Here is a 19,107-nt window from a genome sequence, read left to right as displayed (position 1 = left end):
TTTCCTTGCGGTCGTACCCCACGCCCAAGGACAGAGCTGCCCTTAAAGAGAGGGACAAAAAAAATTCTGTCAAGATTTACTTTCCCTTGTTAAAAAAATGCGCGAGGGATGAAAAAAAAAAAAAAAAAAGCGCGTCCGATTGAGTGGAAATGCATCGTTATGTATATGCGGGTGGAGCGCGTAATCGAGCGTTGAACACGATCGCGCCATACGCGACGCCACCCTCGCGCCATTCTCCCCGCGGGAGTGCGTGTAATCGCGCGGCTGCTAGGGCACGTTAAATCAAATTGGATTCAAGAGCTCGCGCTCCGATCGGCAGTGTCGTGTGTTAATAATACCCCATATAGGTGCGATACGTGTATATATTATACGGGTGCCACCTGCCAGGCTCATTGGTCCGGCAAATTAAATCATTCATACCTGCTTACTCGCGCAGCACCGGCATTCGATTTCATTCGCCTCGTCGTCACTCGAGGTACTTTATTTATCGGGGCTCTCGTGATGCGCCCTTTTTGCTGGCGCCGAGCGTGTAAGTGCGCGCTCGCGTGCGAGGACAATGAGGATTGGTAATTTTCCATTTTACGAAAAAAGTGATATTAAAACGTATCGACACTTGTGCGTACTCAATGTTTCAGGATCGATGCAGAGCGCCAGTGGGGCAAGGGGAGGTGGGAAGAGCAAGCGACGCGAGGGCGCTATCGCATGGCGCAGGACGTGTGAAATGGAGCACACGCGCCCCCACCCCCCGTAATTATGTGTATATCCCCCGTCCTTTCCCTTTCTCGTGCATCGGCTGCACTTTAGGGAGTATATTATATGTATAGGCTCCGATGTGTGCCAACCATATTCCACGGGTGTATTATACAGTTTTGCCGATGTTGCTTATACACTGCAGCGATAGGACGAATACGTGCAACCGGTACCAACCGGACGATGCACCGGCTGTTGGCGTCGATACTCGATGTTGCGTCATTGTCATCCCCGTGCATGTGTTGTACGTGAATATTGCGACACCCCCTTGCACATGCACTCGCTTATATTCAATGCGATATGCTCTCGCGTGGCTGATGCCTTTTTTTCCCCCTCGCACCTCTCTCAAACGTTTAATTAACTGATGTACATAGAGGAGCTAAATGATGCTGTATACCTACTCTGAAATCGAGTAAATTTCTCTTTTTTAAAAAAAACAACTGTCCACGGATGATGATCGGATCGGATAGAAACGGAGAAAGGGTATAGGTACAGTGCAGAAGCTTAGGGGTGAATTAATACTCGCGTGGTGATGTATGAAATGAAACGAAAGACGGGGAAAATGAAGGAAAGGAGCTCGAGCGATGTGAACATGTCGCAGTGGAGAGTTCACCCGATGCGCGTATATATAATTGTATTCTGCGAGGGAAGCAACAACAGCGTAATTAGAAAATTGACGTGGTGTGCTCCGTTAGGTGTGGGCGGTACACAGCGGGAGTATTGAGAGCGTGCAGGCGTAGGTAATAATAACGAGGAGTAAAGGGGGTGTGGGGGTGGAAATACACACACGTTGTAGGTATACAAAGATAGCGCGAGAGAGAGAGAGGGAATGGAATGGCACATGTGCCGCGCGTGTTGTCACGAGGCGGAACGATTTCACGAGGCACCGGGTGGTGCGTGCAATAGGCGCCTATTGCACAAATCACACGCATTATTGACTACTATTGTATCTGGCCTGACACGTCGACTGCGACGACACTGCGAAGGGAGCTTTCTCTCGGCTTCGGCTGGTGATGCTCTCTCTACTGGAAGCCGAGAGGGACTCTGCATTGTTCTGCCGATGCAGCAGAATCCCAAGATCCGGTCCCTCTGTATAATACAATATATGTACAGCTTGTGCTTTCTGACGGCTCTTCCGAAATTGCTGCTTCCTTGTTTTATTACCGTTACGTATGGTTATTCGATTCCATGGATTTTTCGCCGTTTAATTGCTATGCAAACATCGGTCCTTCTCGTTGTAAATTGATCAATTAAAAGTAAGGGAAAATTCAATATGATATTTATGATCAAGTTTCTACCTCGTCTCACGTCATCGACATCCTGTTTAGCTCGAAATTCGTGATCATAGTTTCTTTTGCGTCTACCCATCATGTTTTACTTTCAGAGGTTTTTGTGACAGAAATTTTTTGAAAAAAAAACTGTTTTTTCGCTTGATTTTCTCAAACTATCGTTTCACACGAGTACTGTTTCGAAGAAGTCACCAAGAGTACAACAATAACATCGTAGGTATTGCTCATTGAAGAAAAATATGAAACTAAACTTATACATCGAAAATGACATGATTTTTGTACAAACACCGTAAATACGAAGAATCAAATTTTTAATTTTTTCATTAAAGGCTCAAATGTAAACACATTTGGAGCATCTTCTTTAGCTTAACCGTATACGATTACAGTATTATATTTTATACAGTAACGGTACCAACTAATTTTTTACACTGATACTACTAATATTAACACAAAGATGAATGCAACAACCATTGTAAAAATACAAAAACAACACCCACATCGCACACAAGTACCTACCTACAGAGAGACAGAGAGCCGCGAGAGATACTATCAGGCTTTTGGCGGTAATTCGAATTCAGAGAGCCGCCATAAAGCACTCGTTTCCCGAGGGGGGGGGGGGCTCTTGATCTCTCTCCCCTTAACACACGCTCTACATGGCTGGTGCACGCAGGTATGTAGGCTCGATTCGTAATTTCGGGCGCCCCATCATACGGAACGGAGAGCCCGAAAAATCCGCCGCTTACACGCGTACGCGTTTGCGGGTGTCGGCCGCTAATAAACTAAACACGCCCGGTATTATTTATACCGTCGTTCAAACTCCCCCCCCCCCTCCACAACGCTTCGGTGCTTTAATGTGTACCCTGCGCTGGCTCTTCACGCACTCACTGCGTGTACAATGAAATAACATTATTAGATGGCTGGTGCACGGCCGCGGGATTAATTTTCGCGTTGTGGCAGTTTCGCTTACGCGCATCCACTAGTGTTACAATGTTACGCGGCAAGTGGCGTGATCTCTTTTTTTTACTCATTCGTATACACGCAGTAGTGGGCACTGCTAATTATGGTTTGTGGCTGAAAAGTATCTTGGTTCATCGATAACATCAATCCATCAAACAATTGTTTACTTACGTATGGTCAAACGAAGACTGATGAACAATGTATACGAGGCGAGTATGGGAAGCTGCGAGCCGAAGTATTCGCGTATAGTATACATAGGGGTGAGGTGATCCGATTGGCGGGATATTGTGTACTCTAAGTGCGTGTATATGGATAACAGGAAATCATTGATAATCGCATCAATATCCGTGCGATCGTCGATGCGATGATTTACGACGAATCGCTCGACCAATTTGCGCTCTCTGATGCACACACTCACGTGAACTTTTAAGAGCTGTAAGTACACGACACTCGTTTCACTCATCGTTGGAGTGCCATAATTGATCATCGGAGCTGATGCTCTTGTTTCGCAACCAAAGAGCGCGCAATCGGTCGTTATCGGCAGAGCTGAAAGAGAGGGAGGGGAAAAAAAGTAGAAGAAGCTACCACCAGCCTCAGCCGCGAAGCTATTGAATGCTCTTCTTCGCCTCGTTCGGCATTGGCTTATGCGTACAGATGAAGGTAAATTTTAACGAAGCGAGCGACTCTTGCGGTAAATACATCATTAGTCACGCCGTGAACTGCCACCCTTTCATTTTTTTTTTTTTTTCTTCCCCCATCCTCTTGATTAATTGAACGCGCATCACCCGGCTTTTTTTTCCACGAGTTCGCGCGAGTGAATTAACCGCGCGATCGAGCGAGCGCGATCCCAATACTTACCCCGTATAAACGTGTAAAGCGCCGGTTTCAATGGCCGCTCGGTAGCTCTGCTCAATCGCGGCTGACTGTCAATTGCTTTTTTTGCCTCTTTCAGTGCAACGATACGCGTTCGCTACACACATACACGCGATTGGGTAAGGGTAATACGAAAAGTGAAAAAAACGAACGAGATACACGGGTGAAAGGGCGTGTGTACGAAATGCACGCGCGGGGCGATATGCAAAGAGCCCAAAGAATAACGAGAGCGACCGGGGTTTTGACAGCAGAGTCACACCACGGGGTTTATACAGTATACAACACACGGGGGGGGGTGAAAGAAAAGTGGAGAGCCGAGCGGACACTGCACGCCTGTACTGCTCCCCCGCTAATGATAGGGGGTCGAATATGCACACGGCAGCGAGAGAGAGTGTACAACAAACGATTCGTCATCAAGGGAGGGCAGTTGCTTGTTTTCGGTGGAATTCGATGGACTCATCGCGGCGAGTTTTCGGCGAATAAATCAAAAGTGCGCCCGGGCAGTAGCCGCAGCAGCGAGAGAGCAGAGTGCAGTATCGGGCATATTTATGGCGGGCCATTCAATGGATGGCGAAGCCGCGGTGCTTTATAGTATCAATATTTCCATCAGAAGCATAGGCTCGGAGCGCGTGCGGAACGCCCCCGATTGTTCGGCTCTCTCTCTCTCTTTTGGCGGGCGTTTGACAGGATCCCGGTCTTTACCGTAGTTGTTGCTATTTATTTGGCCCGGCTGTACACCATTAGCCCGTCGGGCTGTGCTGCAGCTCGAGTGTGTCGCCACTCTCTCTCTCTCTCTCTCTCTCTCATTTGCATCGTTGCGTAAGTGCCCCTTGCCGGCTCTGCCCTCGTTCGCCCCTGCTCTCTTTCGTGACGCTTTCCGGATCGAACTGATGCTATCGCAGCCTCCATAGTCTCTCATCGCGAGTATTTTCTGCTCTGCCTAATTGGCCCCTCCCTCTTGACAGGTTTGTAACTCCATAGAGGAGTATCGCGCGCCTCGATCTCGTAAACATTTCACATGGGAATCAATCAAAAGTGAGTACATTTTGAGGTACGGGTGAAAAATTTATATCCAGAAGCAATCGAGTGGAAGCAGAGCAAACTGAACAGTAATGTCTAGAAACAGCCGAAAGCGCAGAGAGCGAGAGAGAGACTATAGGGTGTGTGTGTGTGTGTGTACCCAATGGTGCGAAAGCTCGACGCGCATCGCGCATCATTGAGCACCAGTAGTTAATTACCACTAAATAATTTGCTCCTCCCGGTGATATATTCCCTGGTGGTCGGGTCCGCGTGTACATACCCTCACGGTTCATGTAAATTCCGCGAACGAGGCAGCCAGGCGTTCGTTTGGCATCGGCCGGCCTTATGAATTCCGCATGAGCATCCCTTCGCAGCTGCCGTTTGGCTCGGCTCAAGTGGAAATTCGAGTGAAATATGAAAATGCGAGCCAGTCCCTACTATCCCTTCGGTCCAAGATTTTCACTTTGCTGTGCATACTTACCACTTGAATGCGTAATCCCTTTGGCATTTTCGCGTGCGTGCTCTTCGGCCCCATACCTCCTTTTTTTTTTTTTTTTAATCTTGTACTTGTTTATTTTGAAAAATCTTGAAGTAAAACCCGGGGCTTTTCTTTTTTTTTTTTTTTAATTTATTTCCAGCGTGGCAAAACGGAAAGATCCGAAGGAAAATTGAAATCGTGAATATTTGTTTTTCGAGTACATGGGTGAGCTGCAGCGTCGCGTCGTCGTGATTACGAAACGCAAGGAAGAGAAGCAAAATAGCCAGAACTGACGGGTGAAACGAAAAAAAAAAAAAAAAAAAAAAACTAGATATTGTTTCCTCGTGCGTATATGTGCCTGTCACTTGCAGCGCGTTTCCCATGCATGTATACGTGCCTGACATATAGTACAGCGCGACCATATAGTCTATAAAACAGTTTATTAATCCAACGTTGAATTTTTTTTCTTTCTTTTTTTTTTTTTTTTTTTTTTTTTCTGATTCTTGTATTTTTTCAGCGTTTCAGAGGCTCCTCCGTCTTCTTATTAGCAAAGCTAATTGGAAATACAAATGTTTCGTATTCGCAGTGCAAGAGAAAACGGTGGGAGGCGCAGGGGGCAGAGAAATACCTATACACTTTTTATTTGCCTCGGATAATTACGACTTTTTTACCGAAAGAGAGGACACGTGAGCTATGCAAATCAACCCACGTAGCTACCTCCGTGGTAGTTGGATAGGTGGCGCTTGGGCGCTTTCGCACTCTCTTGTGCTATGCCGCCTGCCGCTCTGCCTCTCGTTCCTGCATGACCTGCATCGTGCCAGCGGCAACCAGCACATTCATTCGTTCTGCCGCGGTCGTACATCTTAGTTGATACGGCGTCGGAGCGCATCTTTATGGAAATGTACAACGGACGCACTACGTTTCCAGAAAAATCTTGACAGACAAGCAAGTAGATTATTTTTTCTCTATGTTGTTTTTCTTTTCTTTGAACGCGTATTTTGCCCAGTATTTGAGTGTGCGCGTGCTTACGTGGCTTTTAGCCAGTATGAAGACTTAGTAAATCTCGTGTGCTCGTGTGTGACTACCGGCGTGTATGCACGCAAGCATAAGAATCCTCGTCACAGCGAATCGAAATCGGTTCCTTTACTACGGAAAATACTTTGGTAATGTTTTTCCCCCTTCCTCGTTTCTCGGAACTCGAAACGGTTGAAAAACAAAGGAGTGTATGTAGCGTGCAATCAAAGTTCGTAACGTACATAAACGTGTTTTCAAAGTATTGTTGTTGATTGCTTCAAGTCGGATATGTACAATGTGTGATTTTGTTTTCTCAGCGTTGCAACCTACGATTCGAGAAGCGTGAATCGAAGTGAGAAGAAAAATAATCATTTTGTTTCTAGTTTTTCGTTTCTTTTATCGACGTGGACGTGCTATAAACTGCCTATTCTCGCTATGTGGTTAGGGTAGGGGGGGGGGAAGTCACGCCAAGATTACCAAAGCTTCGCTTCGTTGTAAGCTTGAAGCCTGTAGTTTTCCACGACGGCTAGCATCGGCTTGTGAATTGAAAAATTGAACAACTTTTTCTAATACTTGACTGGAATTTGATTGTTTTTTTATTTCTTATAATCTGCTTCTTGGGTTGGCTGGCACGTTGCTCGAACTAAACTACTGCAAGATGCATAATTATTTTGTCCACTTAATGGATCGAACAGAGAGCCGAGATAAATAATTCTTTTTTATCTGTCGTAGTCGCTACACTAAAGCATAGTGACGTGAAATCGCTTCCTCACTGTCATCTCTCCGACGCCCCCGCAACCGATGTCATCGAAATGGATAAACGCTTTCAACAAGTGTCATCAAGCACAGGTAGCTTTTGAATTTGTTATTTGTTTGGTTATGTAACTTTTTACTTGACGCTTTTTTTTTTTTTTTTGTAACATTCAACGCAGCAAAAAGAAGATTATCGGAGGATGACTCGATCGCACACTCATCCAAAGTACGATGACAATCTTCAAGCACCGGTGGTGGGGTTGCAGACATCGACATTGAAAAGTTGGTAGCCTTTTTTATCGGTAGTAATAACTAAAATAATCTGCATATAAGTACAAGTACAAGCTTCAATTTTATTTTATAGAAGCGAGAAACAAGTAGACGTCGAGTCCTTGGCCAAGGAAAATACTTTGCGCCCACCAAACGAGCAAAGTGCCCAAGTTGGCGCCAGAAAATTGTGCACCAAAAAAATGCTGGACCCATGCACAAAAAACGCTCAGCACCAGGATCCAAGTGTAATGCATTGTAATGCTTGCGGTGGCAATGACCATCGCATGAGAACAAGCAAGAAATGCGCAAAGTATACACAGCGTCCAAAGTCTGTAGCTTCCGAGGCAGCAATCGCGACAACCGCGTCACCATGAGCAATTAAAATTGGTGAGGTAAAGGAGAGTACATCCGGACACTTGAGAATTTGAGGGTTAACTTGGACACAAGATCAAGGGATTTATTTATATGGCTAGATGTAAAAAAAAATAAATAAAAAAAAATCAATCATTACTCCGGGATGCGAGAGGTACTATTTGCAATAAGAGGTTAATAATGGCAAAGTATGATTTATTGTTAAAAAAATGTTTTTAACTCGCTTATTGGGACTAAGTTCCTATTTAACTGCTTAAATGCAAAATATCGATTCGCGTGAAGGTAAAGCGATGAGGTACTGAGAGTGTATAAATACCTCAAATAATTATGAAAATTCGTTTATTTCTTCAGAAAACTGTTTGCTCCGAATAGTTTTGTTCTAATCTATTAATTTTAACATTTTTTTGTCAAATACAGTTACTTATTTATTAATTATTCAGTGTCCGAAAATACCCACCAACTTTATGTGTAGTCAGTAGTAGTTGGACATGAGAGGGCAGTACTGTCCAACTATTACCTCTTTTCTCTGAGCATTTCAGCAAAGAAATTTTGCAAAGACAAAAAAATTGAATTAATAGGCTTGCACCCCAATTCTACACATCTTCTCCAACCGTTAGATGTAGCTGTTTTTCACGTTTTAAAAGATAGCTATAAAAAGGTACTAAGACAGTGGCGGATTGATAATAATGTCATTGATTTAAAAAAATCCATGTTTGCACCTGTATTACAATTAGTCCTGAAGGAAAAAGATTACTCTGAAATAATTAAAAGTGGCTTTAGAACGTGTGGTCATAATTAGAGTTGTCCCAAGCATTAGATATTTTAATCTACTTTTTGTTTAAAAAAAGGAAAAATTAAATTTTATATTAACTTTTTTATCAGAAGTATTTTTTTTAAAGTACATATCACCATATAAAATTTCCTTACAGAAAATCATAATGAACAAATTATAAGTGAACCAGAAGAAGAGATTGACAATAATCAAACTAGTTCTAAGAAACCCTTTATAATTAGTGATTTTCATTTGACAAAAGACCAAGCTATCCATTTGAAGATTGTACCATTGATAGAATCAAATGATTCTGCTCATCTCCTAAATTCCAACAATCCTAAAAATCCATCTGATGATAAACTAAATCCAGATTACCCAGAAAATATTTTTAATGATATAAATAATTAGAGTGATGTTTATTTTGAAAGCGATCCGTACGCATTAGATTCTTCTTGTACTTTTTTCCATTCTGAGAGCACCGTTCAAATCGAAGATGAATTCGGCAACTGTCAAGATGTGCCTATAATTGATGCTTCTATGGCATCTTACTCTGATTCAGCTACTTCGAAATCTTGTGATTCAATTTTGGAACAAAATGCCTCAAGTGTCTTCGGGCACTGTTTATTGTAGCTCCGCTTCTTCTTTCTGGTGGGCAGCAAGGCATTTTATTTTTGTCAGCGTCATCCTCCCAATCATTGTTGTTTTCATTTGGCGGCTCCTCCTCAACGTATTTGACCCTGTGAATGGATATTCTCAAACACGGATTCTAGTCGTTTGGTTAGGGAAACCGAGGTATTACCAAAGCTCTGCTTAATTGCTCGAAAAGTCGGCTATTTTATTTGTAGATTGTAGCACGTTTTATCTAATGGTAGTAAATGGGAAACGAGAATTTAAGGGGCTAAAAAAATATGGATTGCTGTTTTCATGTAGTATTTTGCAAAAAATAAAATTTACTGCAAATTTTAAATTGAATTTGTTGTAATGATGTTAAATAATAACCCACGTAAGTATTTCCTGATGGCAAAAGCACTAAGGTTTCCTCTCAATCGAAAAACGTCTCGTCGTGTAAAGTGACGAAATCGCTGTTTATCACGATGGAATTTCAGGTCAATTGTTAAATTGAGCGGCAATTTTCGTTCCGTGAATCGAAATATTAATCTCTATGTGTCTACCTCACTGTAGTCACTCTACCCAACTAGCTGCCTGGTTTTCTTATTATTATTTTCTTTGTTTTTCACAATTTTTGATACAAGTATGCAATAAAAAAACGACAAATGTAGTAGTATGGCAGCTACATATGCTAATTTTTTGTATTGACCCATTCTTTAAATTTTATATAGGTCTTTTTATAGGTCTTACGACATTTCCAAAACGCGATAAGTAAACGGCCGATGGTAATTTTTACCCGTACGAATCTCCTTTTTTCGTGCCTCAGGTGTTGGTTTGACGATTTTTGTGATCCCTTATCGAGAAGCCAGTTGATATCTTACTGTAAAAAAAAGAGGCGATTCGGGAACCAAAACAAATAAGCGATAAAACTTGACGTTATTAAATTGGCCATAGTCCATGTACAATCGCGTGGGGGGACGAACAGATACGCGTGGCCCCTTTATATGTATATATTTTTTTTATTCGTTGTGCAAAGTACACCCTCCGTTAGATATGTATCGTCAAGGGTCCAGATGACACTAGGGTAATAGGTATCCCCGAATCTTTGAATACTCGAAAAAAAAAAAAATAAAATAACACGATGCACGAAACTTAAAATTCTTACAACATTCGTTGATTTAAATGTATCGATGAAAAAAAGAATTTAAACAACTACGATTCGTCTGTAGAAAAATGGATAATATGAGCCCAAACATCTTTCATACAGCCCATGATTATCGGGTATAAGCATGTACCGTGCGAGTACGGAGGCAAACACGTAGTGGCGGACGAAGACACGCGTGTGTAACAAACAAGACGACGAGGCAGCACGTGGAGAAGTGAAGTGGCCATTGACATGCTGGAACATGGCCCTCTTGGCTTTCAGCAGCCCCGGGAGCGAAATGGGAAAAGATAGGGAGAGGAGCAAACCTCAAGATATTGGAGGCAATGAGGCGGGCTACTTTTAACAAGACGATCCGTACCCGTCTTCCCTTCCTTTTCCAGCCATCCGCAGAGTCACGCAGTCGTGTATTATGTATACCTCGTATATACCGTCACCCCCCCCCCCACCCAATGGCACCATCGGCGGGTAGATATATGTTGCGTTTGATAATGCTGAATCCGTGAGCCGAGTTGGCTTCTGATGCCACTGGTGCTCAGCGACGCAAATGCGAATTACCCACCATATACGAAAAGCCATTGATCCCAATTTGCTAACGAGCCGCGATCATTTTGCGAGTGCTCTGCCTTTTTCCCTCCGCCTCCCATACATTTTATACTTCTTACTCTGATTTCTTCCTTTTCTTCTTATGCTTCTCTGCTTTCTCATACATACTCGACCTTGCGAGTTAAGACTCGTATATTATAAAAAGGAAAAGAATCTTTCTTTTTTTATTTTTTTTATTTTTTTTTTTTAAATCATCAAGTGTATAGTCTCCACAAAAGCTACTACATCTGTTGATATGGCACTAAAAAGTAAAAATTAGTGCTGTATTTTAGAGTGGAAATAATGCAAAACAAGACGAAAAAAAAAAAAAAAAAAAACATTTTCAGTCTTCTGCAGTCCGTAAATTAAGAAGAATTGGACGATCAAAATAGCAAAAAAACTTACGATTTGTCAAAGGTATGTTTTACACGTATAAGCACGTACATGTACTCATTGCATCTATGTATATTATATCGAAAACGTGAAATGACAATGACTCAACGGTATAACTACTCCTCAATATTTTTTTACCCTGGAGCTCTCAAAACAGCTTACGTAACTCTATCGATTGCCACTGCCATTATTGGACCCTATATTGAAAAGCCAAGTGGAGAAAAGCGAGCACCCACGCCAGGTAAATCGAAAGGTTTGGACAACAACATTATTTCGTCGCCTGTTGCGATTGCGTAACCGTAGCGCGAGTACGTATATTACGGAGCCCCCATATGTATAGGAGTTGCGTAAAACGGAGTCGTCCGATTGTCTGGCTGCTCCGCGCGTGTGCTTTTCCAGTTTTCAGACATTGCATCGCCTCGGCTCTGCCGGCTCCCCTCCTTTCTTCTCCGTATACATCCAACTTCGCTCCCCACGCCCCTCGAAAAGTTTCCAGGATGCAACTACAGAATCCCACACGTATACATTTACATCCGAGTAGCCAATCCGATGTCGGTGCCCGTTGATTTTGCAGTTCATCATACAAATGCGCGTCGAAAAATGATCGTTGGTGTACACCTTCACCATAAAGACAATCCGCTTTTTCCGAATAGACATATATACACCTTCGTCTGGGGACGTACACACGCGCACGTTCGTGTGCACGGAATACGCACAAAGGGTGGTATATATATATAGGACGTCATCGGTCTAACTCCGCGAGTAAATGACACCCTCGACTTCGACTTTTCGCCCCTGTATACGTATATACTTGGTCTTTTTTTTCTTTACCCCGTTCTTCTCGGCTTGATGTACCAACTTCTCACCCGCCCCCCGTATACATATGTATACTTATATATGTACTCGTCGAGTCTCTCTCTCTGCCTCTGTTGCGTTTAGCCTGTTCCTCCTCTCGTTTTTCAGACCCCCCCCCCCCTGCCTCTACTCGCTTATCATCCACGTCAATCCCAGTCCAAAGTGGGCGAAGGGTTGGGAGTTGGCGCGAAAGCTTTGTCGCTTTCAAATTGTGCGTAACTGCGCGACAATAGTTCGCTCGGATTGGCGAAATTAATGAAAATTTCGGGCTGGAGAGAGTAGGTGCGCGCGAGCTCCTCCGAGAGGGAGTCGACTAATCGTGACAAATATACTGATTTCAGATTTATTTGACGAATAAGAAATTACTGTCTCCCTCGAAACTTTCTCGATTGAACGTCTCGCTGGATTGTGCATGTAGATAAAAAAAAAAAAAAATCACGTTTTGTCGTTTAGTTTGAAAATAATGGTCGTGAGAGTCTCGATGTATCTTCGAGTTACATACAAAGCATAAGTTTCGAGAGGGGGTGAAATGCGCGAATGGCAAATTGAAATTCATCGAACTGATTAAATCCATTAAATCCGGGGGTAAAATGTCCCTTACCACGCCGCAGAAGCGGAAGAAGAAAGGGAGCATCAGCGGACAACAGGAGAAGGAGGGGGGACCGGTTGATGGTCCTTTGCACTTTCACGAGGCCAGGGATGAACGGCTGATGGCAAAGTTCGCGTGGATAGCTGGTAGAGGTGGCAGATCTGGAAAAGACGCGCCAGAGAGAGAGAAAAAGGGGGCATTGGCTTCGAGGGGACGGAGAAGAAGAGGGAGGAAAGGAAATTGGATGATATTTCCCGCAACGATCAAATCTTATTGCCGAGGAAAGTTCGCGGTACATTTGCGCGGAGAAATCACCCGGGTTGCGCCGACCACGCGCGCGCGGTAAAGAAGGCGAGGGTATAAGCACAAGGGGCGAAAATTGCCCCTCGGAAACTTGCTGCCTCGCGGTCTTCGACACCACACAACGTGTATACCTACGCTCCGAGAGAAAATCGAGCAGCCACGCTCGATAACGAGTTTTCCGGAATCTACAGCGCCCGGAAAATTTCTTTCGGGGTGAAAAAAAGGGCCTGCACAATAGCTTGTTTGCCGAACAATACCAATGCAGCGGCGATAATTCCGTACCTTGTATACACACAGAGTCGTAAACATCTCGAGGTCCAGATCTCGTTTCTCGATTTCCTTCCCATCCCCCCCGCACGCGATGTAATCAGCTTGAGGGAGAGGGTATTTTGCCAAAAGCCATCAGAGTGGATTTCCGATAATGGCCTCGTCATAACTCCCGTATCAAGATCCGCGCAAAAACTAATGGCACGAGGCGGTGATATGCTTCTTCTGTCGTCACGCGTATAGGTGTATATACAAGGGGATGTAATGAGCGCGAAGCGTCAGCGGCGTCTAATGTCGAAAATTATAGCATATTGCCAATAAAATCCAATGGCCCCGGCCTCCCCCTTGCTCCACCGGGAGCTCCTTGATCCGGACAAACTTGTACACTTGACCCACGCTCTGAGATTCGAGCTTTTACCGTAGTACATACACGGGGAAGGGGGGCAGGGTCTTAGGGTGTAATTGTAACGAACGATACTGCGACTTGCCATTATGGGGCGTCTCGGAAGGAATCGATTGCGGGCAGGGAGGCTGCTACTGTGCGCCAAAAGTATTGACAATCAATAGTTGGGTTATCTTCTCGGGGTCACAGCTATAGTTCTTTTACTCTTCGGGCTTTGCGCGTTTTTGGTGTTAAAGTTACATTTGCGTCAATTAATCAACACCTGGATGTGTGTAGATGATATCAAAAAAAGTTAATTTTTTTATTTATTTATCTATACAACCCTGTGCGGGCAAATGTCATCTCCAAATTCCAACTAATTTTAGTCATTCCTAATATTATGATTATGTGAAGAAAATATACCAATCACGGAAATCTTATGATTTTCAACAAACGTATGCCTTTCAACGCTTTGCATACCCTAACTCAAGTTTTCTCGAATGCGATTACCCAATAAATTTTTTAATGAAAAAGCTTAAGAATAACGCAAATAAACAAAATACTAAGCGAATAATTATTACAGACAAGTAAGACTCTAACAGTAAGAAACGCATCTCGCGCTCGTAAAAATTTTCTCATTAAACAAAAACAATACCGTTTCAATCAAAACAATCGTTCTTTAAACGAGTCGGCTCCTCCCCACCGCTCACGACAGTCCCGAAATTGTCGGCAGTGTACAAATACGATGTCCGCGCATCGGTGCCCAACAAAGACGAGGCGTGCTCGTCGGCCAAAAATTTCCACTCGTGGCTGCTCTGCCGCTCCGATCCGTAAATACTGCAGCCCGAACTCTTGCGCAAGTACGGAGACTTTTTTTTCGCCCTACTCGATGTGTTCATCTTGAGGGCGTCCTGGAGCTGACGGACGAGGTTCTCGTACCTGTAGACAAAAGAGGATTAAATGTCACACCATACGCATCTCCTTCCTTATTTTACCTCTGAATGGTCGCGTTTCTGTTTTTCTTGAAAAAGTCCAGCTCCTCTTGTTTCTTCAGCAACTTGCACCTCAGCTCGTCCGACTCGCTGTTGCTCGAAATGATGTTCAGCAACTCGACGTTCTCCTTGAAGATCTTCAGCCTAGCTCTGAGGGTGTCGATCTCCGCGCTCGCGTCCTTCTCGAGCGCCTTGCGCGACTCCTCGGACTCGAGGATGTCCGCCTTCATGGCGCGTATCCTGTCCATGAGCTTCACCACCTCCTGGCCGAGTTCCTTGGCCCTCTTGCTGTTGGACAGGTTCGTCTGGACGATGGCGTCAAAGTCGGCCTTCAGCAGCAAAATCTCGCCATCGCGCTCCGCCACCCTGGCAACCAGGCGATCCAGTTGTTCCTGGACCTCCACTTGAAAGCTCGAGCTCTCGTCCAGGAGCCGCTGCAGCGCTGCCTTTTCGCTCCTGGCCCTCTCGAACAGGCGCTCCAGGCTGTTGGCCCTCCTCGACAACTCGTTTATCCCAGCCAGGTCCTTCTCGTACTCGGCCAGTCTCAGCTTCAGCTTGCTCTCGTTCGATCTCTTCTCGCCAAGCTCCCGCTCGAGTTTGCCTATCCTGAGCACGTGCTCCCGGTAGCACCGGATCGAGTTTTTCTCCAGCTCCGAGTACGCGATGGACAGCTCGCTCCCGAGGCTCACCGACTTCTCCCAGTAGTTCTCCAGGCACTTGGACGCTATGCTCTCGCTTTCCTCGTGTGCCTTCAATTTCACCTGGAGCGAAACGGAAATCCTAGAAACCCCTCTTTTCTCGGGAGAAACCTCGAGCTCGCACGCACCTGTGATTCGACCAGTTTTGACTCGTGTTCCCTCTTGACGACCAATAGATTCCTGGTCAATCCATCGCACTTCATCTCCAGCTCTCGCTTTTCCTCGTTCAGCCGTTCAATCTCGAGTTTGGTGGCGCGCAGCTCGTCCTGGCACTCCTTGACGGTTTGCTCCTTGGCCGTGGCGTTCTCCTTCAGTCTGACCATTGCCTCCTTGATGTGGTCCAGCTCTTGCGACAGCTCCGTAACTTTTAGGGTCTCCTGGATGTGCTGGGACTTCATGTGTTTGTAGTCGAGCTTGAGCTGGACGAGTCTCTCTTGGATGGAAAAATCCGTCCTGGTTTCGCAGGAAATGTCCGTCTGGCAGGATTTCTCGTCCGTCAACTTGCAGGCGCTCTCGATGCTGGACGCCACGCCAGAGTCGTTTTTGCTGGTCTCGGAACTGGATCTTTCGACCTTGTCCAAACTTAACTCCAATTGGGACATCTCGTCGATCGAAGATCCCGCTGGGTGGGCGTGGTCGTTTCCAAACATGGACAGGCTGTCAAAGTCGAGGTTCTTGAACATTTTTTCGGACTCGGACCTTGCCTCCGCGTCCTCGAGCTTGTTCGACAGCAGCAATCGGGCGGCTTCCGACTCCTGGTACTGCAACCTTAACTGCAACAGTTCTCCATCCTGGTACTTTATTCTCTCGTTCATATCGTTGATTTCATTAGCCAAATCAGCGTTTTCTCTTTCAAACTCTCTTGTTTTCACAATGTTGTCCAAAAGAAGACCCTTAGTTCTACTGAAGGACGCCATCAAGTTGTCACTCGTGACATCGTCTTGCGAATCATCGATTTCGGGAAGCCTCACGACACAGGGGTCCAGTAACTGCTGAATTTCCAACAAAAAGTCCTTAACGATGCAACTGCTCAAGCTACACTGAGTCCCCTTTGAAGTCGACTCGGACGACTTTTTCAAGCCCAACGATTCCTCGATGAATCCTCGAATATTCGACATGTACTCCAACACTTCGTCGTCCAGTTTGAAATTTTCACTCTCTGCGTGGTTTTTTTCGTCTACGAGTTGATTGATGTCTCTAAAACACCTCTTTAGCACTGGCAGATCAACGGTACAACGGCTCAACGACTCCTTCGACGTGTCAAATGACTCTTCACAGTCCCCTCTATCGACGTTAGCGCGCCTCCTACTGCCGTTCTCTTCCTCAAGTTTGCCCCGGTAGTAATTCTCGACTTGGCCCACTGAAAACTTGAGCATGGCGTCCTTTTCCTCGACCAGAGCCCGCATGCGGTTATTCCAGTTCTCCTCCAGCTTTTGTATCTGCTTCGAGTAGAACCCCGTCAGCTCCTGGCGTATCTCAAACTCCCTCTTGATCTTGCTCGCCCTGAGCTCCGTGACTTCGGCCAGGAGCTGTTGGTTCTTCCAGACCAGGTCGTTAATCTCCCGTTCCTGCACTACTTTGGCGCTTGCCAAAGTATTCGCCTCCTGACCCTTGGCGCTGGACGGTCCCTGGGAGCTGACTCCTCCCCTGTCCTCCTTTGCGGCCATCTTCATCGCCGTCGACGCGAAGTTCAGTATGTTTTGGGTCTCCGCCAGCAGACAAGCCTTCGGATTCAAGTTGACCAGGAGCAGTATGTTCTCCCTGTCCCGAAAGGACCGCTGCAGTATCCTCGTGAGTTTGGACTCCCTGAACGAGCCGACGCTCTGCCTCGACTGGTCCTCCGACGCGATCTTGAAACATCTCCCCAAGGCAAGCAGGCTCGTGTTGATGCTCCGTGACTCGCGCAGCTGCACCCCACTCTCCACCGATTTCTGTATCCTCCCGGGCCCGGCCAGGTCGTAAAACACGAGGGACGCCATCTGCAAAGCCATAATCCTTCCACTCATCACCCAACCAAAACCAACCGACAACCAATACCTTGACTTCGGCTGGCGCCGCGTCCTTGCCGTACTCCAGAAGCTTGACGATAAACACCGAGTGCGACCTCGAGCTTTTGTACCCCGAGACGGTGGTGGCAACGGTACTCAGCCTGCCCTGGCCAACGCACAAGATCTCGTTGGCCTCCACTCCCGTCGACGCGCACACGCTCCGCATACCCTGGACGTAGGTGGAGCCATGCTTATCAGCCGCCAGCTTCAGCTGGGCCTTCCTCCCACCCTCGTCAACGCTCAACAGGTCGTAGATCGTGTCGTTGTAGATCTCGATGAAGGATACCCACACCGAGTACAGGGCATCCTTGCACAAGCTGTCCCGGGACCTCTCGGCCACCCCCGAGGCTTCGAGCTCCCGGTAAGCAACCTCGCTGGCCAACCTCTCGTGCGCCAACCTAGACGCCAACAGTTGCTCCTTGGTCCCCACCTCTTCGATCCGCTCGGCTTCGCTCAGGTGGAGTATCGCCCCGCCAAACTGTTGCGGCTTGTACCAGGGCACCAGGGTACAAGTGAGGGACGAGTAGACGAGCTCGATGGCACGGGGCACGACGCCCGGCTCCGCGGCCGTGCCGAACAACCCGTACGTCTTCCCGGAGTCAGCCGTCCCGTAGCCGATAACCGTCGAGCTCCGCCTACCGTTCAGAAGGTCCAGGACGCTCGGCTCGACCGAGCCCTCGAAGAACCCCCTCTGGTCGGTGCCCGCGTTGAAGATCCGCGAGAAGGCGAACCTCTTTCTGGGGAAGGTGCCTGGCTTCGAGCAGCGTCTCGCCGAGTCGCCGGGGCTCTTGCTCTTGACCAGCAGGGCAGGGGGCTCCTCTTCCACCGAGTAGACATCCTCGTCGTTATCATTGGGTCGGATCCGCAGGAAGATCTCGGTTTTGGGCGGCGACTCGTCCGGCTGGCGCGGCTCGCTACCGGCATTGTGGCTGTCGCTCAGGACCCTGAAGGTCGACAAGAGAAACTCCATGGGTCACCGTCTCCGGGACGAGCGAGCTCAAGTGAAGCCATGCGACTCGCGCGACATCGATCCTCGCTCGGTCGGTTTGGGGGTAGGGGGTATTCTTGGACGCGAACAATCACCGGTGAATTTGTGAATTCGCGCGTATACCGCCGAGTAACACCGCGACGCGGGGAGGGGGAAGACCTATGCCTCGCCACGAGAGGTTAATTAACCAACAACAAACTCAACGGCGTTTGCGGCAAACTTCACTATGAATGACGATATTTGGATGGCACAGAGAGACACGTGCCGCGATAGAAAACCACCTTGGAAGCCCGAAATGCGGCAATTTGTATGCTCGTCGCTTGGGCCATTAAACGGAGCCAATCAAACCTCGAGCTAATATTCTCAGTCGGCGAAGAAAATACGGGGGGTGTATCGGAGGATTTGCAATCGACGGCATATAGTGGCGCACAACCGGGTCTTTCACCGATGGCTGTACAAGCTCTCCGTTGTGTATATATCGACTCTTCGCGATCGAGAAGCTCGCCGCCAAAGACCACCGGGGCGATCGGCGATTCGCGGACACCACGGCCAAGAACTTTTTGCCGACGCGCTTCGCGATAAACTCAAGCTACCCGTGACGCCTTGGAAACCGCCTCGCGGGCCTAATTGAAGTCGTCATGATTGATGGGATTATGATTGCCGAGCTTGCGCATATCGTGCGCGTATA

General features: G+C 46.5%; 1 protein-coding gene across 1 annotated transcript; it reads right to left on the bottom strand.

Annotated features, from left to right (window-relative positions):
- Positions 1-14,352: 14,352 nt before the first annotated feature.
- On the bottom strand, positions 14,353-18,401 carry LOC106638304 (uncharacterized). The gene is made up of 4 exons (XM_014351410.2): positions 17,421-18,401; positions 15,512-17,362; positions 14,689-15,446; positions 14,353-14,632 (listed from the first exon to the last, which is right to left on the bottom strand). Exons 1-4 carry the CDS (start codon positions 18,399-18,401, stop codon positions 14,353-14,355), a joined length of 3,870 nt encoding a protein of 1,289 aa, XP_014206896.2.
- Positions 18,402-19,107: the final 706 nt, after the last annotated feature.

The sequence above is a fragment of the Copidosoma floridanum genome, unplaced genomic scaffold, assembly GCF_036245765.1.
Source record: "Copidosoma floridanum isolate Cflo_tuat_1 unplaced genomic scaffold, Cflo_Japanese_pri ptg000019l, whole genome shotgun sequence".
NCBI classification, from domain to species: Eukaryota; Metazoa; Arthropoda; class Insecta; order Hymenoptera; family Encyrtidae; genus Copidosoma; species Copidosoma floridanum.
The sequence above is the reverse complement of the archived record's forward strand: the minus strand, read 5'-3'. Positions and strand labels throughout refer to the sequence as shown.